The 23,787-nt window shown below is 53.5% G+C and overlaps 1 protein-coding gene across 2 annotated transcripts; it reads right to left on the reverse strand.

The window, feature by feature from the left end:
• Positions 1–1,568: 1,568 nt before the first annotated feature.
• Positions 1,569–21,367, reverse strand: BAG6 (BAG cochaperone 6). Of its 2 annotated transcripts, XM_073641818.1 has the most exons (27): positions 21,218–21,367; positions 16,507–16,592; positions 14,506–14,623; positions 14,239–14,426; positions 12,185–12,244; positions 11,812–11,868; positions 9,307–9,381; positions 9,101–9,231; positions 8,899–9,025; positions 8,622–8,816; positions 8,292–8,550; positions 8,153–8,203; positions 7,360–7,455; positions 7,127–7,272; positions 6,958–7,030; positions 6,444–6,727; positions 6,043–6,325; positions 5,795–5,964; positions 5,516–5,569; positions 4,978–5,080; positions 4,769–4,893; positions 4,331–4,477; positions 4,195–4,251; positions 3,940–4,089; positions 3,725–3,832; positions 3,385–3,531; positions 1,569–2,022 (listed from the first exon to the last, which is right to left on the reverse strand). In XM_073641818.1, exons 2-27 carry the CDS (start codon positions 16,582–16,584, stop codon positions 1,927–1,929), a joined length of 3,378 nt encoding a protein of 1,125 aa, XP_073497919.1. In that variant the 5' UTR covers positions 16,585–16,592; positions 21,218–21,367; the 3' UTR covers positions 1,569–1,926. The 2 variants fall into 2 exon arrangements, with proteins under 2 accessions (XP_073497919.1, XP_073497921.1); XM_073641820.1 differs by lacking the exon at positions 11,812–11,868.
• Between the last annotated feature and the right edge of the window lie 2,420 nt (positions 21,368–23,787).

The following is a 23,787-nucleotide window of genomic DNA, read 5'->3' on the forward strand; positions in this document are numbered from 1 at the left end:
GTAACTCCGGATCAGTAATGTAATGTATGTACACAGTGACTACACCAGCAGAATAGTGAGTGCAGCTCTGGGGTATAATACAGGATGTAACTCCGGATCAGTAATGTATGTACACAGTGACTGCACAAGCAGAATAGTGAGTGCAGCTCTGGAGTATAATACAGGATGTAACTCCGGATCAGTAATGTAATGTATGTACACAGTGACTGCACCAGCAGAATAGTGAGTGCAGCTCTGGAGTACAATGCAGGAAGTAACTCAGGATCAGTAATGTAAGGTATGTACAGAGTGACTGCACCAGCAGAATAGTGAGTGCAGCTCTGGAGTATAATACAGGATGTAACTCAGGATCAGTAATGTAATGTATGCACACAGTGACTGCATCAGCAGAATAGTGAGTGCAGCTCTGGAGTATAATACAGGATGTAACTCAGGATCAGTAATGTAATGTATGTACACAGTGACTGCACCAGCAGAATAGTGAGTGCAGCTCTGGAGTATAATACAGGATGTAACTCAGGATCAGTAATGTAATGTATGTACACAGTGACTGCACCAGCAGAATAGTGAGTGCAGCTCTGGAGTATAATACAGGAGGTAACTCCGGATCAGTACAGGATCAGTAATGTAATGTATGTACACAGTGACTGCACCAGCTTTATAGTGAGTGCAGCTCTGGAGTATAATACAGGATGTAACTCAGGATCAGTAATGTAATTTATGTACACAGTGACTGCACCAGCAGAATAGTGAGTGCAGCTCTGGAGTATAATACAGGATGTAACTCAGGATTAGTACAGGATCAGTAATGTAATATATGTACACAGTGACTGCACCAGCAGAATAGTGAGTGCAGCTCTGGAGTATAATACAGGATGTAACTCAGGATCAGTAATGTATGTACACAGTGACTGCACCAGCAGAATAGTGAGTGCAGCTCTGGAGTATAATACAGGATGTAACTCAGGACCAGTACAGGATCAGTAATGTAATGTATGCACACAGTGACTGCACCAGCAGAATAGTGAGTGCAGCTCTGGAGTATAATACAGGATGTAACTCAGGATCAGTACAGGATCAGTAATGTAATGTATGTACACAGTGACTCCGCCAGCAGAATAGTGAGTGCAGCTCTGGAGTATAATACAGGATGTAACTCAGGATCAGTAGATTTAATAATCCTGGTATGTGATTTCCCCGGTGGCTGGTCTGAGTACATTCCTGAACCCCGGTTGGTTGCATCCTGAGTAAATTTCCCATAATCCTGGTTATCTAATATTCAATTACAATCTGTGTGTAATAAAATATGCTTGGATAAGGTGGATTTTTTTTGGAGGATGGAGGATGGCGGGGGGGGGCTCCTGCCACCTCTATGATAGAGGAGAAGAAAATACAGTATCAAATCCAAATTGGCGAGGAGAAAAAAATGCTTATTTTTTTATTTTCTGCAGCAAGGCTCCATCACGTACAGGATATAAATGGCACTAAATAATGAGGTGCCTGCGAGCGCCGGAGCAGCCGAGGCCGGAGGGGTTACGTGTTGCACGAGACGCGTTTCACACATTGCAGCCGTTGGTCTAAGACTTTTATTGAAGCTTTCAGAGTTCTGCACCGGACTGAGCATTTCATGATTTAAAGGACCAGTTACAAAATTTATTTTTCCCAACACATTAGTGAGAACATTCCTGATTCATCCCCTCCATTAGCAGACAGCGCTGTAAGCTCCGGCTCCAGCAATCCTGCGGCACAGCAGCGTTCATGACAGTGACCTTACTGGGAGGACACAGTGACAATGTAGATGTGTCTAGGAAATGGGAGATACCGCCGGAGAGGAGCCATATACAATAGAGGCGGGGAACGCCGAGGACATAGACACCACATACACCGGGTGAGGGGGGACAGGCTCACATTGAGGTGTGGGGGGGTCTAGGGGTCTCCCTGGAAGGCTCTCTGTGTATTGGGGAATCTCTGGGGACTGTAGGACTCATTCTCTTGAAGGATTTTCTGGATGTCTTGACAAAACTAAGAGAAAAGCAAAATGTCAGCTTTATACTAACGTGTGCAAGGATTGGACGCTCATTTATGGCAGGAGTTGTACAAAGCCGGCACGGGCCAGGTTTATATGGGCAAACGTGACTTGCAAAAAAAAAAAAAAAAGTTTGCATTTTCTACGCCACAAAACTATTCAAGATTTATGCCAGAAAAGGCCCGATTCTTTAAGACTGGAGTTTTGCACACCAGCCTTAGAGCGGGTCCCTAGCTGCTGCTTCAAGTCCCCCTAAGGGGACGATTAAATAAAGTGAAAAAGTAAAAAAAGGTTTTAAAAAAGATGAAAAAAAATACAAGTTTTTCCCCATTAAAAACAAAACCATGAACAAAAAAAAAAAACTACACATATTTGGTATCGCAGCGTTCAGAAATGTTTGATCTATCCAATAAATCAATCCGATCAGTAAACGGCGTAACGAGAAAAAACAAAAGCCAGAATTACGTCTTTTTGGCTGCCGCAGCATTGAAATACCAGACGATAAAAACACTGCATCTACCCCAAAATAGTATCAATAAAAACTTCCACTCAGGGCACAAAATATAAGCCCTTACCCAGCCCCAGAACCCGAAAAATGGAGGCGCTACAAATCTTGGAAAATGGCGACAAAAGATTTAAAAAAAAAAAAATCTAAAATTTAAAAAATAATAATTTTCACCCCTTAAATAAAAACAAAATACACACTATACATGTTTGGTATCTGCGTTCTCGTACTGACCTGGAGAATCATATTACCAGGTGAGTTTTATCATCTAGTGAACAAGATAAATAATAAAATTAATAAAAAGAATGGGGAATTGCACTTTTTTTTGCAATTTCAATGCACTTGGGATTTTTTTCCCCTAATTTCCAGTGCACACCATGAGGAAATGGTGTAATTCAAAAGTACAACTCGTCCTGCAAAAAAAACAAGCCCTTATACAGCTGTTTGGGCAGAAACATACAAAAAAAAAAGATAAGTTGGAAGAAGAGGGTGAAAAAAAAAAAAAGGAAAATAGCCTGGTCATGAAGGGGTTAATAAGTTTGGGGCATCTTTTAACTAGCGTATGCACCATCAGAAATGTCTGTCCGGGCGGGGGCTGGCGTATATCAGGGTCACCATTAAAAAAAAAAAAAACATTTTGTGGTGTAAGTGATGATGCATGTGTCGGGCCCTCGGCCACCCGCCCTGTTTGCTTCGAGTTGGCCGGGACTAGAATAAAAAAATGCTAAAATGTGGTAACGTTCTTTGCAATCAAAAAGTTTCACAAAAATGTTGCAGCATTTGAAGCATTTTTACCCCAAAATTCTGCAGAAATGAGCAGAGCCCTAAATATACGGCGCGGCTCCGTCCTTACCTGTTCTCTATACCGCACTTGTACCTCGCTGTTGTCCAGTTCCCGCCGCAGACTCTCGGCACTGGTTTCAGGTTTAGCGCCTGTGTATCTCATAGCTCGATTTACAGCATCTGAAAGTGAGAGGTGCGGCCCCTCGCCCTGCATAGTCTAAAAATAAGGCAACAACAAGAACATCTATTGTTACTGTATATACAGGCCCACATATATAGTGTCACAGGGAGGGGATGGATGCAGTACAGGGTAAGTAATGCTGCCATATTGTGCACATTAATATGCATACTTATGTACTGCGCATGCACAGTCTTGTAGGTTTTTACGTTCTTGGTCGCAGGGCACTCACTTTTCGTCGCTTCGCTGGCATCCCGCTCAGGTACGCGTCGCTCAGAGAAGGCTGGGGCTTGATCTTCTTTTGGCTCTGTATGTCTTGCCTGATCACAGGGACCCATTCCTTGGGTTGGGGGAAGAGAAGAACAGAATAAAAGACTAGGAATGAAGCATGGAGTCCAGATCCGGTACACTGGATCGTAGAAGACAGGAAAGACGGGTAGCACTCACTGGAGGCACGGCCGCAGCCCAAGGCTCAGATCCTGCCTCTTCTTGGGGAGGAATCTCCGAGTCTGGGCACAGAGCAGGGGCTGAACTCTGGGTCGGCAGAAAGATGGCTTCTTCCACTGTCGTGGCGGGAGCCGGTGACGAAGCGCACGGCTGCAGGACAGAGACACGGACATCAGGCATTATGTCATAGATGAATCTGCAGGTAGTGGGGGTAGTATTGTATAAGGGGGCGTCACAGTCACACAAGTGTTGTACCTGAGCATCGGCAGGTGACATCTCCATCGGCTGCTCCTGCGACGCGGCTTCAGAGACCTGATGGAGGAGACTACGTAAGAAAAGTCTGAGGAATTAATAGGAGAAAATGTAAGCCTGTAACCTGCGCCTGTCTCACCAGGGGAGCGTCTGCAGTTCTGCGCACGTGTCTTTGCACCTCGGCTTCGGTCACCGGCATCTGGCCCAGCAGAACCTGGAGCCGCAGGGACAGGACAGACGTCACCCATGAGACCAATGCAGGAGACACATCCAGGGACAGCCGCCTCTGAAAACGGGGGGAGAAAAAAGAAACATAAGAGGAAGACAAGGAGATCGTGCGGGCCGAGTAGTACAGAGGAGCTAGCCTCGATTTCAGCATTAGATGGAGGCCGCCTTTTCTGCTGCTCCGTCAGACAAACAGGAGCCTCTACCCTCATTTATAGCCACCAAAGAAGCTTTATTTAAAAAAAAAAAAAAAAAAAACATGGAATGATGGTGACATTGGCAGGGGAGGAAGTAGCTAGCTTCTCCTCCCATCGGGGTCAGCAGGTCGGAGAACATGGAGCAGGCGGCTTACAATCCTCTCGTTGATAACGGATGTAAGGGCGCTCTGATCCCCTCTCAGACAGTACAGGTTCAGGGCGAGCCACTCGAACAGGGACTGGTTGCACATCTCCAGCAGACGCTGCCCGAACGTGGGGCCTACGGGATAGAAAGGAGAAGAGTAACGTCTATCGCTCCCTGTGGCCGCCCACTGCGAGCCCCCCGTATGGCGGTCACGAAGACCTGAGCAGTGCAGGATGTGGGTGGTGATTCGGTTAAACTGCTCCTGCAGGAACTCCACATTGGTTCTTGTGATGTCCACATCTTCCCGGACCGGTGCAGCAGCCTGCAAACAGAGAGGACAGGGCGACGTTAGTAGAGACCCCCGCCTAAGTCTCAGGATAATACAGTAGCGTCAAAATATTGTGAGCGGCTTCACTACTTAAAACTTGTTATTCTCTGGATGCGACCTGCAGTGTAAAGAATGGAAGGTGATCTTCTGTCATGGCTGTAGGTAAAGTGAAATACTGTTGACGTTTCATAAATAGGGATTCGGCTGCTGAGACCCCATTTTAGTTGCTAAAGGGAAGAGGCAAAACCCAATGCTGCTCTCTTCAGTCTCCGAGTTGAGCCACCCTTCTGCCCCATCATCTTAGAGATCAATGGGGGAGTCTCAGCACCCAGACCTCCCCACTGATCAAAATGTCTGACCTTTCCCTGATACCCCAAATCTACATATAATCCACTTCTCCTCTAGTATACGGTATATACAGGCTCTTACAAAGCTTTCTCGGATGTATTCCTCCAGACCATTAATGAGATTTCGTGACGCCATCTGAAAAGAAAAGTAAAATCACTCAGCACCTCCGTATACAGAGGAAAGTCCGCCACTGACACCGATTTCTAATTTTTAAGTCATGGCTGCAGCATCTGACTACACAGGGTCTGTTTGTAGTCGGTAACCATGGAAACAAATGGTGTTTCCATGGTTCCATAGGCAGATCCTATGCCCTGAATAGGAGCTGCCTGCAATAAACGCCACGTTTGGGGGGATCCGCACCTGGATGTTCTGTGGGGTGGGGTCTGCCTGATGGAGATACTGTTGGAGGAAGAAGGAGCGCAGCTGGGGTTGTAGGTTCTGCAGCGGCTGGGACTGCCCGTGTAACAACATCACCATGTCCACCAAGGAGAAGTGATGGCAGATGAGCGAAAGGAGGTCCCCGAAGAATCCTGCCGGAAAAACAACCAAGAATCAGCTCGAGACTCGTACGCAGGACAAGCATTAGAGGAGACGGCCGCCGCTCTTACCGCCAGGTCCCTCCGCGTCTGGTTGGAAGATGTTGTGGGAGCCGCTGAGGCGTTGGATGAAGGCAGCGATGCTCTCTGTCCCGCTCTGATCGGCGGCACTCAGGGATCCCAGCATGGAGGACAGGACGCCTTGGACTACACTGGTGAAGAACTCGGGGGGAAGGGTATCGGCGGCGGCAGCTTGAGGGGAAGCGCTGGACGATGGAGAGGGGGAAGGGGAGGCGGCTGTGGGGGCAGTAAATGATGGGATGGGACTGGTGGACACTGGGATGTTCTGTGCTCCCTGCGGTGCAGTAACCAAGAAGAAGAGAGACATGATCGTTGGCGAGCGCCTTCTTCTCACCCCTTGGCCGTGGCAACAAGTGGGTACAATGATAAGATTGCAATGCTTCCTCTCCTACCTGCAATATATCGGTGACTCCTTGTAGAAACGATGGAATCCCGGGAACGGCCACCGCGATGCTTGGCGAGCTCATGGCAATGTTGGCCACGCCGGAGCTGGCGGTGCCCAGTAATGAGCCCAGCAGCTGGGACAGATGTTGCTCAGGTCCAGTAGGGGGCTGGGAAGATGGCGCCGCAGAAGGTGTTGTCGGAGTGCTCGGGAAGGTGGAAGTGGTGGTTGCTGTCGAGGCGGATGTGGTGGTGGATGAGGACGTGGTGGTAGGAGCCGTGCCGCCATTCTGAGCTGTGAGGTACAGATAACCAGATAGAGAAAAGCTGAGGACAGGGGACAATTCGGAATGAAGGAAAAATATCAGCAACCCGCCATAGCACAGGTCACAATATTGGAGCCGGACCCCACCAATCAGTACACTGCAGCCGTCACAACCCTTGAAGTGACTGCAGCGCTACCTGACGCCATTGTGAACAGAGCCCAACGTGCCACGGGATGGAGACCCAGGCAACGACACTCACCTACAATGACGGGGTGCATGAGAAGCTGGCCCACCAAACCACTGATCATCTGGGTCAGGGAGGTCTGAACGGTCTGAGGGAGACACAAGCAAGAGTCTTATAGTCCTGCAGCCCAGAGGCATTACGGTGACGGAAGAGTAAGAGATGGGAAAGTGATCTGACAGCTCACCGTCGGCCCGGTCCCCGCTCCTGCCTGCCCCACGGTTCCTGCAGGTGGGGCGGCGGTGGTCCCGGTTTGGGGAGGCTGAGGTGGGGCAGCGGGTCTTGTGAAGACAAATCGTGGGGGCTGACCTTGGAAGCCAGGCATCTGTTGCCCTGTACGAGAATAAAAGGGAAGCCATCATTAGGACAGACCATCGATCACGATCAGGGAAGGGTCCCTGAACCGACCCCTGCACCCACCTGAAGCGGCCGCCATAGCCTGCTGGGAGATCTGATGGGAAATGGCTTGCATGAACTCCGGGGGCAGGCCAGGCATGTGCAGATGCGTGGCACCGCCTAAAATACAGAAGCAACAGTCATGTTAATAGTTTACCAGTAATGCAAGGCTGATGCGCTAAAACCTCCATTCATTTCCAGGACCCCCAATATGTAGTTTACAAGGTTCAGACTTCCCCCAGGATATAGTCCAGCTCTGCTTACTTTCACAAGCTCTCATGTGTCAGCACAGCTTCATTCCTGCACCGATCTCCCTGCTCAACTCTCTACCTGAACAGAAATACCACCTGTGTGCAAATCACCATGACTGCCTGCTGATTGCGGTGTGCTTTCCTCCCTATCCACAGCCGGTGTGATCTGCTGTTCCACAGTCTGATCAGTCGCGTCCGACCTTTTTTTTTTAGATTCTCATCTGCTGTGTACATCTTCCCCCTCCCCGCTAAGTGAAAGGAAGAGCAGAGGGCTGACAGTCAGGAGGAACAGGACAGCCAGCTATGTGCAGGACCTGCGCAGACTCCACAACAAAATAGTAGGCCATTTTTTATGAAGACCATTTAGAAATTTTATCATTTTTAATTTATGACTCAAATAAAAAATAAAATTCTCCATAGCCCATATTGGAGACAGCCGCGTGCATACAGCTTCTTCCTTTTCACAGACCAACTAGGGTCGGGGATCCTCCACCTACCAGACAATTTAGTCTTTTTGGAATGCCCCTTTAAATACACAAAAAAAATATATTCCACTTATGTCTTACCATGAGCTGCGGATGTCGGGGGAATGTTGGGTGATCCACCAGATCCGGCGTCTAAGACATAACACAGAACGCACCATTAAAAATAAACAAAACCTCCTGTATCCTGGAGGGTCTCAATGTCACCGTGTGACCGCCTTACCTGGGATGTTCATCATCATCATGACGGGCTCCATCGTCTGGTGTGTGATGCGGATTACACGGGGCTGTAGAGGAGACGTTGTGGGGGAATCCCCAGTCGTGTGGATGGGCGTGCCCCCTCTAGATGGTCGGCGCTGGGTTTGGGGCTGCAACTGCTCAGGGGTGTTGGCTGATGGTACAGGAGTCGGGGAAGGATCAGCGGTGCCCTGGCCAGCATTGGCTCCGTTGCCCGTCATTGTGACTGTGGTGCCAACATTTATCTATGAATAGGGAGAATTAGAGCAGTGCCAACCACAGGGCTGCGTGTGAGCGTACGGCAGCGGCACCTCACCTGTATGGGAATGGCGGCCTGCTGGAGGACCATGGGACCCGTGTAGTGTGAAATGGGGCGGACGACGTGCATGTGTCGGGGAGCGGCCACCGTCAGATTGCACCGCAGATCAGACACTGCGATGAGAGCATTCCCCAGGAGACGGAGGCATTCTCCCACCAGATTAATAATCCTCTGAGACTGATCCCGGTCATCCTACGGCAAAGAAAGACAAAGGGGGGAAAGTCAGCGATATATGGCGGCGTTCTGGGGTGGGGGTCTTATGGTGTGCTCTTACATTCTCATAGACGCCATTTGTGGCATTGCTGATGATCTCCCGGTAGCGCTCCATAAAGGGGGAAAGACGTTCCTCCGCCCGGGACAATGACTGGAGAACCTCGGCGAACTCGGTGGGAGTGGGGTGACTGCAGAGACAGAGGCAGAGTTATGGGACACGATGCAGAGGAGATGTGAAGGGGTAAGAAAGACGTGGCCGTTACCTGGAGGCGGCGGCACCGCTCGGCCCCTCGTTATTAGAAGCCGCCTGGGATTGTGGATCCCGACTGACAGCTTCGCCTTCAGGGCCAGACATCTCCATGGGCTCCGGAGACTGATCGCTACTCGATGGTTGCTGCAAAACACGGATCATGTAATACCACAGGACTACTCCCCCCCATGGTGTGCACCGCCATCTCTGCAGACTCACCTCCAGACGGTCCAGGATGGACAGAATATCCTGCAGGATGTGCTGTGCCAGGACGAGGCGGACGCGCGGCTCACTCTGTATAGTGGGATGGAGGTGAAGGAGAAAGACAGAAGGACACAGCAGGGTTAGCAGGAGGAGGCAGCAATAAGGGCAGGGTAGGGTGGAGAAGGGAGAGCGGGCGGTGGTCCCATTGATGCAGACCACAGATGAGAAGCCAGAGGCGATAATGGGAGAAAGGAGCGAGAGACAGACGTCAAAGGGAGAGATGAGAGCACAAAACGCGTTAGACCATGGCAGCGAGAAGAGAGCGCAGCGCACACCCCACATGGACCCCTCTAAGAGTTTGTCACCCACAACCCTGCTCTAAGAGAAAAAAACAAGCCCGACTTACCTTCACCCCGTGTCTAAGATTACACAGTGTGGCCCCAGCTCCATGACGGCTTACATCTGACAATGTCTGACGGATTCCCCCGGTGTCATCTCTCACCAGTCAGTAGGGATTAGCCCCCCAAAGGTCTCAGAGTAAGTGAAAACCAAGACAGTGAAGTTTCCCTTTAAGTTTTGTGGCAAAACTTTCACTAGGTAAAGTGTATCTGAAGGGGAGAAGTGGCAGACGTGGCCCAAATCCTAGAAAAGGTGCTAGAAGCACCGACCACCGGGGCACAGACCGATCGGCAAATACCGGTAGCACTAGTCCCATCGAGAGGAGATGCCAGAAATGTCCAACAGTTGCCCGGCCGCCCCTGGGATCGGCGTCACTCATGAGGACGAGGACCGGCACTGCCATGGAGCGGAGCAGAGTCTGTGCGGGTGCCGAACTCTCCAAACATTTCTATTGAACATTGCCGAGGTGGGACCCGAATCTACTGGACATTTACGCACAAAAGGTCCCAAGAAAAGCAAATTAATGTGTCCAAAAAAGTAAAAATTCATCTCAGGAGAAAAAAAAAAAAAAGAAAAAAAAACACAGTCCGTCACCATCACACTACAGCGCAATCGGCAGATCGGCCCCCACATCTACACCGACAGTGATCTTCATGGCAGTGATCACTGGGTGTCTGAGCTCTGGGACCAGCACCATGCCTGAGATTCAGCTCTGGGTCCAATTCACAGCTTGTTTCCTGCAGAGCAGCGCTCCTGGCTGTGGAGAGTAAATGCGCTGAGCCTCATTCCCTCGCTGCCCCCGTGAAGAGGAAGAAGTGAAGGGCAGGGGCTCTGCGGCCCCCTCATTCTTAGGACCGGCGGTGGTCCCAGAGGTCAGACGCCAGTGATTATTAAGTCTCAGCACATCCTAGAGATGTCATTACTTACCAAGGTGCAAACACCCCTTCCAAGGGGTCTCCGCTCACTCCCACATTGGGGGGTGACGCCACATCTAACACCTTCCGGGGGGAAGCCTGTGCTCGTGTCAGGTATTCTGCGGAGCCGCTGTTCTGCTCACCTCCAATGCGGTAGTGAGCAGAGGTGGATTACCCCAATAAAGACAACGGATATAAAGACTATATGGAGGGACTGAAACCTGCTCTGCATAATGAGGCGGTCATATAATGGGGTAGTCTTCACAGTCTCTCCGTGGCCGGAGAGGAGGCCTGTAACCTGATCTATAGAAGTGTAATGTAGGAAGAGTTGGTCCAGGAGGCCATGCCATCTCACCTGCCACCCCCCCTCCCCCGGGACTGATGACTGCCCCCACCCCCCCCGTTTGGTGTTTTAACACTAGATTTACTCTATATCTGGTTTGCATTATGGAGTGCACAGTTACAGAGTAACCCCAACTTTATGAAGTAGACGTGACATAACATAGAAGGGGGTCCGTCTGGGCAGAGACTCCACAGACACATAAATGAGAAGTCAGATGGGATCACTATGTAGTCCATCAGTCTCGGAAGACAGCAATTATCAACTGAGGTCTTCCGCCTCTTCCTAATAGCGATCAGTGGGGTCTGTGCCCCGGGACCACCGCTGATCAAAACTTTCCAAAAGTTGTGTTGGTGCAGTTCCTCTTTACACGAAGCATCGGCACATGGAGGAGGGGACATGGCTGTAACCCGCTCTAGGTAACGACTCTCCGGGCAACGGCTGTGGACGACAGCTCCATTTTCCCCTTTAGCGTCAGTTTTGTAGGGACGACGTCCTGGCGGTGCCTGCGAGCCCCGGCGTCTGAGGAGCTCGGAGCACAATGCACATTTCCACCCAATGTCCTCAACGGACTGCACGACCCGGTGAAGAGACCGGATGTCAGAAATTAGAGGGGAACTGCATCTGCAATGACTGAGCCTTACACTTCTCTCATCAATTTCCTTAGCATTTCCAGGAGTGGCACTTCTGCCCGGTGACGTGATGGACACTCCGCCCCGGGGCGTCATAAGGAGCCATGCAGCCGCCACAGGAAACAATGGCAGCACAGATCTCAGCGCAGGATATCCCGCTGCTGACAGCAGAGACCCCCTCTATTACTACAGGCAGTGATTACATAGATGGGGGGCAGGGGGAGCTCTGTCTCACCTGGATGGGCAGCTGTTGATCCAAGTTTATATGGACATCAAGAGAGGAGCCATCATTCTAAGCGGAGGAAGAACAGAGCGGACATGGCAGCGGGGGAACGGAGCGGTCAGGACACCGGGGTGGGTGACAGGGCAAAGGAAGGCGGGGAAGCATGCAGGAGGTGAGAGAAATGGAGGGAGGAGAAGTGAAGAAATGTGAATGGGGGGGGGAACGAAGAAAGGAGGAAAGAAGAAGAACGACAGGAAACAGAATAATATCAGAATCGTTCTATACAGCTCACATCTAATCTACATGGAGACAGATCGCCCGGTGAGGGGTCACACACATGCCAGAGACCCCCGGCACATGGAGGGGCCACAGCACATATACTTACTCCGGTGACTGTGGAGACGCGCGGTGCCCGGCCAGCCTCACCAAGACCTGACATGACGTGCTGCGGAAAGAGCGGACACAGTGTGAGCAGCAGAGGAACGGCTGAGGATAGGAGCCGCTACACGCAGTGCACAGCACAGAGCGCTCCCTCCTCCCCACGCGTTCTGCACCCGCCCCAGCAAGGAGGCCCCCCCACCCATGCGCGCGGCGCACCATCACCCAACAAGGAGCGCTCCACACCCGGCCTAGCAAGGAGCCCTCCCGCCACGCGCTGCGCACCACTCGGCCTAGCAAGGAGCCCTCCACCCCCGCGCCGCGCACCACTCGGCCTAGCAAGGAGCCCTCCCCCCACGCGCTGTGCACCACTCGGCCTAGCAAGGAGCCCTCCCCCCCACGCGCTGCGCACCACTCGGCCTAGCAAGGAGCCCTCCCCCCCACGCGCTGCGCACCACTCGGCCTAGCAAGGAGCCCTCCCCCCCACGCGCTGCACAACCACTCGGCCTAGCAAGGAGCCCCCCCCCCCACGCGCTGCGCACCACTCGGCCTAGCAAGGAGCCCTCCCCCCCCCACGCGCTGCGCACCACTCGGCCTAGCAAGGAGCCCTCCCCCCCCACGCGCTGCGCTGCGCACCACTCGGCCTAGCAAGGAGCCCTCCCCCCACGCGCTGCGCACCACTCGGCCTAGCAAGGAGCCCTCCCCCCACGCGCTGCGCACCACTCGGCCTAGCAAGGAGCCCTCCCCCCACGCGTTGCGCACCACTCGGCCTAGCAAGGAGCCCTCCCCCCACGCGTTGCGCACCACTCGGCCTAGCAAGGAGCCCTCCCCCCACGCGCTGCGCACCACTCGGCCTAGCAAGGAGCCCTCCTCCCACGCGCTGCGCACCACTCGGCCTAGCAAGGAGCCCTCCTCCCACGCGCTGCGCACCACTCGGCCTAGCAAGGAGCCCTCCCCCCACGCGCTGCGCACCACCCGGCACAGCCCCCCACACGCTCCGCACCCGGCCCAGAACAGAGCGTTCCACACCCCCAGCCCAGCAAGGAGCCCTCCCCCCACGCGCTGCGCACCCCCCGGCACAGCAAAGAGCCCCCCACACGCTCCGCACCCAGCCCAGAACAGAGCGTTCCACACCCCCAGCCCAGCAAGGAGCCCTCCTCCCACACGCTCTGCATCCAGCCCAGCAAGGAGCCCTCCCCCAGCACGCTCTGCACCCAGCCTGGACAAGCAAGGAGCCCTTCCCCTACGCACTCCGCCCAGCAAGGATCCCTCCTCGCACGCAATCTGCACCCCCCTGGTGCAGCAAGGAGCCCTCCCCCAACCCGCTCAGCACAGAGCCCCCCCCCCAACGCACTCCACCCAGCAAGGACCGCACCCTCCACGCGCTCCGCACCACACCCCCCGGCCCAGCAAGGAGCCCTCCCCCCACGCGCTCCACACCCAGCACAGCAAGGAGCCCCCCCCCCAGCACAGCAAGGAGCCCTCCCCCCACGCGCTCCACACCCAGCACAGCAAGGAGCCCTCCCCCCACGCGCTCCACACCCAGCACAGCAAGGAGCCCTCCCCCCACGCGCTCCACACCCAGCACAGCAAGGAGCCCTCCCCCCACGCGCTCCACACCCAGCACAGCAAGGAGCCCTCCCCCCACGCGCTCCACACCCAGCACAGCAAGGAGCCCTCCCCCCACGCGCTCCACACCCAGCACAGCAAGGAGCCCTCCCCCCACGCGATCCACACCCAGCACAGCAAGGAGCCCTCACTCCATGCCTGGTAAGGAGCCTCCCTTCTTCATCCGCACTCCACGCAAAGCAAGGAGCCCTTCCCTCAGCGCTCCACACCCTGCACCACAGACCTCCCCTCGCGCTATACGCCCTAAGTAGTAGAAGCCCTTCCCCTGCGCTCCACACCCTGTGCTGCACAGAACTCTCCCTCCTCTGTGAAGCATGATCCTCCCCTGTGCAGCACACAGTCCCCGCTGCCCCCACACTCAGCATCTTGCAGTAATTTAGCCCGATGGCTTCTGCACTCCACATGACGAGTCTCACCACTTGTATTTCTTACCGGCAGGTTAAACGCTCCCACCATTACGTAGCTGTTTCCGTTCCTCTCGGGACCCGCGGCCCCCGGGCCACCTGGTGGACTCCCGTTGGCAGTGGTCGATGTGTTGGATGAGGAGGCGGTGGCTCCTGTTGTGCTTTGTGCCTGAGGTGGCGCACGTTCCACCAGGTGAATAACTTTCCCATCCACATCTGAGGAGAGCAGAAGTGAGAGGGTTAATGAGAGCGGAGCGCGCGGGACGCGGCCTCCGCCAGACACGGCGGCACTCACTGTATTCCTTCAGCTTCTTGTCTTCCTGCAATACCCGACCCTGATATATGAGCCGCTGCTTCTCCGAGGGGATGCCGACAGACGGCGAGATATGATCTTTAAAGTCCTTCACCGTTATCTGCAGGAAGAGGAGGAGGAAGAAGAGCGGCGGCATCAACAGACAGTACACAGGGTAATGTATGTACACAGTGACTACGCCAGCAGAATAGGGAGTGCAGCTCTGGAGTATAATACAGGATGTAACTCAGGAACAGTAATGTAATGTATGTACAAAGTGACTGTACCAACAGAATAGGGAGTGCAGCTCTGGAGTATAATACAGGATGTAACTCAGGATCAGTAATGTAATGTATGTACACAGTGACTACGCCAGCAGAATAGTGAGTGCAGCTCTGGAGTATAATACAGGATGTAACTCAGGAACAGTAATGTAATGTATGTACAAAGTGACTGTACCAACAGAATAGGGAGTGCAGCTCTGGAGTATAATACAGGATGTAACTCAGGATCAGTAGTAATGTAATGTATGTACACAGTGACTACGCCAGCAGAATAGTGAGTGCAGCTCTGGAGTATAATACAGGAGGTAACTCAGGATCAGTAATGTATGTATACAGTGACTGCACCAGCAGAATAGTGAGTGCAGCTCTGGAGTATAATACAGGATGTAACTCAGGATCAGTAATGTAATGTATGTACACAGTGACTACGCCAGCAGAATAGTGAGTGCAGCTCTGGAGTATAATACAGGAGGTAACTCAGGATCAGTAATGTAATGTATGTATACAGTGACTGCACCAGCAGAATAGTGAGTGCAGCTCTGGAGTATAATACAGGATGTAACTCAGGATCAGTAATGTAATGTATGTACACAGTGACTGCACCAGCAGAATAGTGAGTGCAGCTCTGGAGTATAATACAGGATGTAACTCAGGACCAGTAATGTAATGTATGTACACAGTGGCTGCGCCAGCAGAATAGTGAGTGCAGCTCTGGAGTATAATACAGGATGTAACTCAGGACCAGTAATGTAATGTATGTACACAGTGACTGCACCAGCAGAATAGTGAGTGCAGCTCTGGAGTATAATACAGGATGTAACTCAGGACCAGTAATGTAATGTATGCACACAGTGACTGCGCCAGCAGAATAGTGAGTGCAGCTCTGGAGTATAATACATGATGTAACTCAGGATCAGTACAGGATCAGTAATGTAATGTATGTACACAGTGACTGCACCAGCAGAATAGTGAGTGCAGCTCTGGGGTATAATACAGGATGTAACTCAGGATCAGTAATGTAATGTATGTACACAGTGACTGCGCCAGCAGAATAGTGAGTGCAGCTCTGGAACGAGTCTGAAAATTTATTTTGTTGGTTCACACTTGAGCACTAAGGGGAGCACAGAAAGGAGCTGTGTTTGTTAACTGCTATGATTTTGGATGGGAGAGTGTAATACAGAGTTGACATTGAGCGCTGCCAGTTTGGTTGGATTCACCCATGTGTATTTCCAGGTCAGTGTACAGATGCAAAGCCCGGACCCGATTGTACAACCTCAGACACATATGGGGTTGTTGCCTCAGATCAGGAGCTGTCTGTATCAGGGCTGTGGAACTGGAATCGGTGTCCATTTTGGTGGAGTTGGAGTCGGTATAAAATGGACCGACTTCTAAAATATATAATAAATTGGGTACAGTAGTTCAGTGCAGTTTGTGGGGAATATTTTTTCATGAGAATTTGGGAAAGTTATGAAATGTCCTATAAATGTCTGTCCTATTCCTGATCTCAGGGTCTAGACTTAGCTGAGATGAATCTGTGCTACAGTAAATTTATCACTTAAACATGAGCCGTGTATGAGGGAGTCGCGGAGTTGGAGTCATGGAAATTGAGGAGTCGGAGGTTTGGCTTACTGACTCCACAGCCCTGGTCTGTATACGGACCGTAAAATATGCTGGTGTGAACTTGGCCTTACTCTGCTGGGGACTGTTCCCTTACACCCACCTCTGCATCCACTGTGAATGTCCGTGTCTGTGAGTCCAGTGTTTTCACCGTCACCTCCATCTTCTCATCCGCTGCCATTTGTCTCCCTGAAAGAAAATGTAAAAATAACAAAATGATCAAAGGGGCTTTCTGCAAATAAAGCATAAAAGATCCGCCCCTCCCCCCCCCCATCATCATCTCCCGCCGGCCAGCCCCCCCCCCCCCCCGACATCATCTCCCGTCGGCCAGCCGCCCCCCCCCCCGACATCATCTCCCGTCGGCCAGCCGCCCCCCCCCCCGACATCATCTCCCGTCGGCCAGCCGCCCCCCCCCCCCGACATCATCTCCCGTCGGCCAGCCGCCCCCCCCCCCCGACATCATCTCCCGTCGGCCAGCCGCCCCCCCCCCCCGACATCATCTCCCGTCGGCCAGCCGCCCCCCCCCCCATCATCTCCCGTCGGCCAGCCGCCCCGCCCCGACATCATCTCCCGTCGGCCAGCCGCCCCGCCCCGACATCATCTCCCGTCGGCCAGCCGCCCCGCCCCGACATCATCTCCCGCCAGCTCTCCCCCCGACATCATCTCCCGCCAGCTCTCCCCCCGACATCATCTCCCGGCAGCTCTCCCCCCGACATCATCTCCCGGCAGCTCTCCCCCCGACATCATCTCCCGGCAGCTCTCCCCCCGACATCATCTCCCGGCAGCTCTCCCCCCGACATCATCTCCCGGCAGCTCTCCCCCCCGACATCATCTCCCGGCAGCTCTCCCCCCGACATCATCTCCCGCCAGCTCTCCCCCCGACATCATCTCCCGCCAGCTCTCCCCCCGACATCATCTCCCGCCAGCTCTCCCCCCGACATCATCTCCCGCCAGCTCTCCCCCCGACATCATCTCCCGCCAGCTCTCCCCCCGACATCATCTCCCGCCAGCTCCCCCCCCCGACATCATCTCCCGCCAGCTCCCCCCCCCCCGACATCATCTCCCGCCAGCTCCCCCCCCCGACATCATCTCCCGCCAGCTCCCCCCCCGACATCATCTCCCGCCAGCTCTCCCCCCGACATCATCTCCCGCCAGCCCCCCCCACCGACATCTTTCCTTACTGACAGCAGATGGGAACATTCTCACGACCTTTACACAAAGACTGGATCGGCGGCAAAAAGCAAATCTGGGGGCCGCTGATCCTTGTTATTTTATGGCCTTCCTGCCGTGGGCAATTTTCCTTTTGTGCTTTTGTTTTTTCACACAAAAAGACAGAATTTTGTATAAGACCCCTGATCCGCGGAGCTGTGCGAGGACTTTTTTGTTGTTGTTATTTTTATTGCCACCATTTCGGGGTCCACATGACGCTTTTATTGTTTTACTGCGTTCTTTGTGGCGGGGGGGGGGGGGCAATACAACAACAGAAGAATAACATTTCTGGCGTTCAGATATTTCCTTTACGTTTACAGATGTCGGCCTGTGACAATAATTATCTTTGTTGATTTATTTTTGTATTGGGAAAAGGAGCAATTCTAACTTATTTAATCTTATTTTAGGTTATTTTCTAGACCCGTAAACATCTGAAGGCTCGTACTATAAAGGACACGTCACCAATATGGCAGTGACCAGGGACATCAATGCTCTCCTGGGATGCGCATAGTGGCCGGGCTTCCCGGACAGCAGCAGGGGCTTTGGCGCCCCATCTGCCCCAGAGATGGCTCCGCAGGGGCCGATGGGCAGTGACAGGGGCTTTGGCGTCCTATCCGCCCCCAGAGATGGCTCCGCAGGGGCCGATGGGCAGTGACAGGGGCTTTGGCGTCCTATCCGCCCCCAGAGATGGCTCCGCAGGGGGTCGATGGGCAGTGACAGGGGCTTTGGCGTCCTATCCGCCCCCAGAGATGGCTCCGCAGGGGCCGATGGGCAGTGACAGGGGCTTTGGCGTCCTATCCGCCCCCAGAGATGGCTCCGCAGGGGCCGATGGACAGTGACAGGGGCTTTGGCGTCCTATCCGCCCCCAGAGATGGCTCCGCAGGGGCCGATGGGCAGTGACAGGGGCTTTGGCGTCCTATCCGCCCCCAGAGATGGCTCCGCAGGGGCCGATGGGCAGTGACAGGGGCTTTGGCGTCCTATCCGCCCCCAGAGATGGCTCCGCAGGGGCCGATGGGCAGTGACAGGGGCTTTGGCGTCCTATCCGCCCCCAGAGATGGCTCCGCAGGGGCCGATGGGCAGTGACAGGGGCTTTGGCGTCCTATCCGCCCCCAGAGATGGCTCCGCAGGGGCCGATGGGCAGTGACAGGGGCTTTGGCGTCCTATCCGCCCCCAGAGATGGCTCCGCAGGGGCCGATGGGCAGTGACAGGGGCTTTGGCGTCCTATCCGCCCCCAGAGATGGCTCCGCAGGGGCCGATGGGCAGTGACAGGGGCTTTGGCGTCCTATCCGCCCCCAGAGATGGCTCCGCAGGGGCCGATGGGCAGTGACAGGGGCTTTGGCGTCCTATCCGCCCCCAGAGATGGCTCCGCAGGGGCCGATGGGCAGTGACAGGGGCTTTGGCGTCCTATCCGCCCCCAGAGATGGCTCCGCAGGGGCCGATGGGCAGTGACAGGGGCTTTGGCGTCCTATCCGCCCCCAGAGATGGCTCCGCAGGGGCCGATGGGCAGTGACAGGGGCTTTGGCGTCCTATCCGCCCCCAGAGATGGCTCCGCAGGGGCCGATGGGCAGTGACAGGGGCTTTGGCGTCCTATCCGCCCCCAGAGATGGCTCCGCAGGGGCCGATGGGCAGTGACAGGGGCTTTGGCGTCCTATCCGCCCCCAGAGATGGCTCCGCAGGGGCCGATGGGCAGTGACAGGGGCTTTGGCGTCCTATCCGCCCCCAGAGATGGCTCCGCAGGGGCCGATGGGCAGTGACAGGGGCTTTGGCGTCCTATCCGCCCCCAGAGATGGCTCCGCAGGGGCCGATGGGCAGTGACAGGGGCTTTGGCGTCCTATCCGCCCCCAGAGATGGCTCCGCAGGGGCCGATGGGCAGTGACAGGGGCTTTGGCGTCCTATCCGCCCCCAGAGATGGCTCCGCAGGGGCCGATGGGCAGTGACAGGGGCTTTGGCGTCCTATCCGCCCCCAGAGATGGCTCCGCAGGGGCCGATGGGCAGTGACAGGGGCTTTGGCGTCCTATCCGCCCCCAGAGATGGCTCCGCAGGGGCCGATGGGCAGTGACAGGGGCTTTGGCGTCCTATCCGCCCCCAGAGATGGCTCCGCAGGGGCCGATGGGCAGTGACAGGGGCTTTGGCGTCCTATCCGCCCCCAGAGATGGCTCCGCAGGGGCCGATGGGCAGTGACAGGGGCTTTGGCGTCCTATCCGCCCCCAGAGATGGCTCCGCAGGGGCCGATGGGCAGTGACAGGGGCTTTGCTGTCCTATCCGCCCCCAGAGATGGCTCCGCAGGGGCCGATGGGCAGTGACAGGGGCTTTGCTGTCCTATCCGCCCCCAGAGATGGCTCCGCAGGGGCCGATGGGCAGTGACAGGGGCTTTGCTGTCCTATCCGCCCCCAGAGATGGCTCCGCAGGGGCCGATGGGCAGTGACAGGGGCTTTGCTGTCCTATCCGCCCCCAGAGATGGCTCCGCAGGGGCCGATGGGCAGTGACAGGGGCTTTGCTGTCCTATCCGCCCCCAGAGATGGCTCCGCAGGGGCCGATGGGCAGTGACAGGGGCTTTGCTGTCCTATCCGCCCCCAGAGATGGCTCCGCAGGGGCCGATGGGCAGTGACAGGGGCTTTGCTGTCCTATCCGCCCCCAGAGATGGCTCCGCAGGGGCCGATGGGCAGTGACAGGGGCTTTGCTGTCCTATCCGCCCCCAGAGATGGCTCCGCAGGGGCCGATGGGCAGTGACAGGGGCTTTGCTGTCCTATCCGCCCCCAGAGATGGCTCTGCAGGGGCCGATGGGCAGTGACAGGGGCTTTGCTGTCCTATCCGCCCCCAGAGATGGCTCCGCAGGGGCCGATGGGCAGTGACAGGGGCTTTGCTGTCCTATCCGCCCCCAGAGATGGCTCCGCAGGGGCCGATGGGCAGTGACAGGGGCTTTGCTGTCCTATCCGCCCCCAGAGATGGCTCTGCAGGGGCCGATGGGCAGTGACAGGGGCTTTGCTGTCCTATCCGCCCCCAGAGATGGCTCCGCAGGGGCCGATGGGCAGTGACAGGGGCTTTGCTGTCCTATCCGCCCCCAGAGATGGCTCCGCAGGGGCCGATGGGCAGTGACAGGGGCTTTGCTGTCCTATCCGCCCCCAGAGATGGCTCTGCAGGGGCCGATGGGCAGCAGACCGCTCCACTTACAGGCAGCAGTCAGAGTCAGGGCGGCAGTTAAGTGGTTAAACAAGAGCTGCCGCCTGCAGTGCACGGAGCGCGCTCAGCCCCTGGGTTTATGACGGATGTTGGGGAGGATTTAAAGGGGAGCTCCATAACTGACAGATGCCAAATCCTCCCCCGCTCATATACATAGTCCTGAACTACACGTCCCATAATGCAGCTCCCCACCAGAAAGTATTAGTGTAAGGCATTCTGGGAGTTGTAGTTCCACCGCAGTTGGAGACTTCAATCGTCCGATCTCCCATAATCCTATCTGTGGTGACGAGGAGGAGGAGGCGATGCTGTCATGTCCCCGCCAGTCAGACAGCTTCTAGAACCTTCTACCTCCGGCATGTGGCCCTCCCTCTCTGCCAGCAGCCGACCTCGGTATCCGGCCCCTCCGCGTCCTGTCGGTATCTCACCTGTGCTCCCGGTCCCCTCTGGTTACCAGAGACACCGACAACTGACAAGTGCTGCAACGAAAACAGCAGCCGCAGCCGGGCAGCTTCCGCTTCCGGAGCAACCGTCAACAGATGCGCTTTTCCGGTAGGTGAAACGCATGACGCCCTTCCGCTTCCGCCCTCATTTTGAAACCCAAATCCTTTATCACTTCCGCCCTTAGTCCACTACCCATAATCCAGAAGCTTTATCTTTTGATAAATGATTTGATCACATATATTATCCAGACACAATCACTGAGAACCGATCTGTAAACGTATAGAATCAATCTAAAAAATGTATCAAATATAGATATAAAGTCAGAGTTGGTCGCCTCTCTTTATCTCTTTACCCATTTGTCATTTTTCTTCCTTTTCTTCCATGTGCTAGGACTTTTTTTTCAAATTTGAGTATTTTTTTTAGATTTTTATTTTGGTGGGTTAAAAAAACAACAACTACATTTTGTTTCATGTCACTATTTTCCAAGACGCAAAGCTTTTTTATTTTTTTGTTCAATGGAGCTTGTTTTTTATTTTTTTTCAGCAGCAATCTGCGTTTTTTAATGCTATTATTTTACTTTTTAATATCTTTTTTTTTTCACCCAAGTGCAGCGGCCAAAACAACATCAATGGGGTTTATGTTTTTGTATTTTTACCGTACACTTACTCCTGATTGGAATATTTTTTTTATTTAACTTTTTTTTAAATATTTTTTTTTACTTTTTTTTTAATATTTTTTTTTGTTAGCGCCCATACTTGAACTTGAGCCTCTAAGCCTATTTTTATTTATTTTTCATTCTATAAATTAGAAAAAGAGGGCGATTGAAATCTTTTTATTTATTTTTGTACTTTAAGGCTTATTTTTAGCTCCCATACTTATGTGATGCTCACAGCCCTGCCCTGGGAAGATGGGGGTACTCGGAGCCGGGTCAGGTGTTTGGTGGGTTGTAGCCGTGGCCTAGACCCGTCCCGTGCCCAAGGCCGTCACATTAAAAAGGATGTAAGGGCTTTCAGGGTTGAGTGGTATTTCGACTACGCCACCTGTCGTGTCTGGTGATGGCCACCAGCGCTGCTGCAGTCCTCTGAGGCAGGGTGTTACGGCAGCCGTCATTAGTACTACTCCCCACAGGCGGAGCAGGGCCTCAGGGCAGAGAGAGCCAGGATGGAGGGGGTTGTAGTATAGGAGGTCTGGTGCTGCGTAGTGCGGTGCAATGCCGAATAAAGAGTCCGGAGGCCATAGGGGTTAACTTCCAGGGCTTTTACTCACGGTGGAGATTGCAGTAGAAAGGCGTCTCCCTGCTCCTCACGGAGTTCTGCGGTCACCAGAGACGAGGAGTAAGTCCAGTGCTCAATCAGGACCCCGCACCAGAGTGTTCCTAGACTTCAGACCGGGTCCTTTCCTGTGTGTGGGTGTGTAGATAGGCCGGGTCTCCCTCTGACCTTCATTCAGAAAAAGGGTACGGGTGGCAGCTCCGCTCCTTCCGTTACCCGGTGGGATCCTCTGGGCCTACCGGGCGTCCCTGACCAGGACGTAGAGTAGCAAGATCAGGTGTCGGGGGCCGGTACCCCTCTTGAAGCCGGAATCCCTCTGAATATATCAGATTAGCGAGGACAGGTGGCGTATACCGCTCCGTCTGCATCCCCCCCAGGATCCATTTGCTGTGGAGCTACACTCCTGAGCTCCGGGCCTTCTTGGTCATGGTCCTTGACCGGGCTGAGACGTATATTATCTGCAACCTGCCCCTCGACCCAAGGCCAGGGTATGAGGGCCGTGTCTCCATCCTCTGCAGGTCCACACAGGATCCACGCTCAGGGAGGGAGATCACGATCAAAAGACCCAGAACCAAAATGGCTGTGTATTAAATATGAAATTTAAAGTGTCACTAAAATGTGAGTCCTCCACCCTCACCCACTAGTTGGTTCCCCTATCTCTTGGTTCCCCAGTCTCCCAACTTCCAGTAGGGGCAGCACCTAGTGCCTACTAGCCCCCTCTGGTGGGAGAAGTGTGGTGTTGGATGTGGAGGGAGGGTCCTGACCATCGCACTGTTCTTACCTCAGAGGAGGAACACTACACCCCATTAAAGAGGTGCAGCATCCCTGTGGCGGTCGAACCCTCAGGGGCGCCACACTTAAATTTGAGCCTGCATGTCTATTTTTTTTAATTTATTTTTATTTTATAAATTAGAAAAAGGGGGCGATTGGAATATTTTTAAAACTTATTTTTTACTTTATTTTTTTAAAACTTTTTTTTTACGTTAATGTTTATTTTTTAGCCCCCATACTTGAACTTGAGCTTGTATGTTTATTTTTTATTTTATAAATTAGAAAAAGAGGGCGATTTAAATATTTTTATTCTTTTTTTTTTTACTTTTGTTATTTTTTTAAACCTTTTTATTTACTGTAATGCTTATTTTTAGCCCCCGTACTTGATTTTCAGCCTCTATACCTATTGTTTTATTTTATGAACTAGAAAAAGGGTCGATGGTAAAAAAAAAATGTTTACTTTTTTTAATATTTCTTTAATTATTTTTTATTTTACACTCTATTTTTTATCC

This window comes from Phyllobates terribilis, unplaced genomic scaffold (assembly GCF_046119375.1).
Source record: "Phyllobates terribilis strain yellow unplaced genomic scaffold, ASM4611937v1 Scaffold_7__3_contigs__length_470593459, whole genome shotgun sequence".
Classification (NCBI taxonomy): Eukaryota; Metazoa; Chordata; class Amphibia; order Anura; family Dendrobatidae; genus Phyllobates; species Phyllobates terribilis.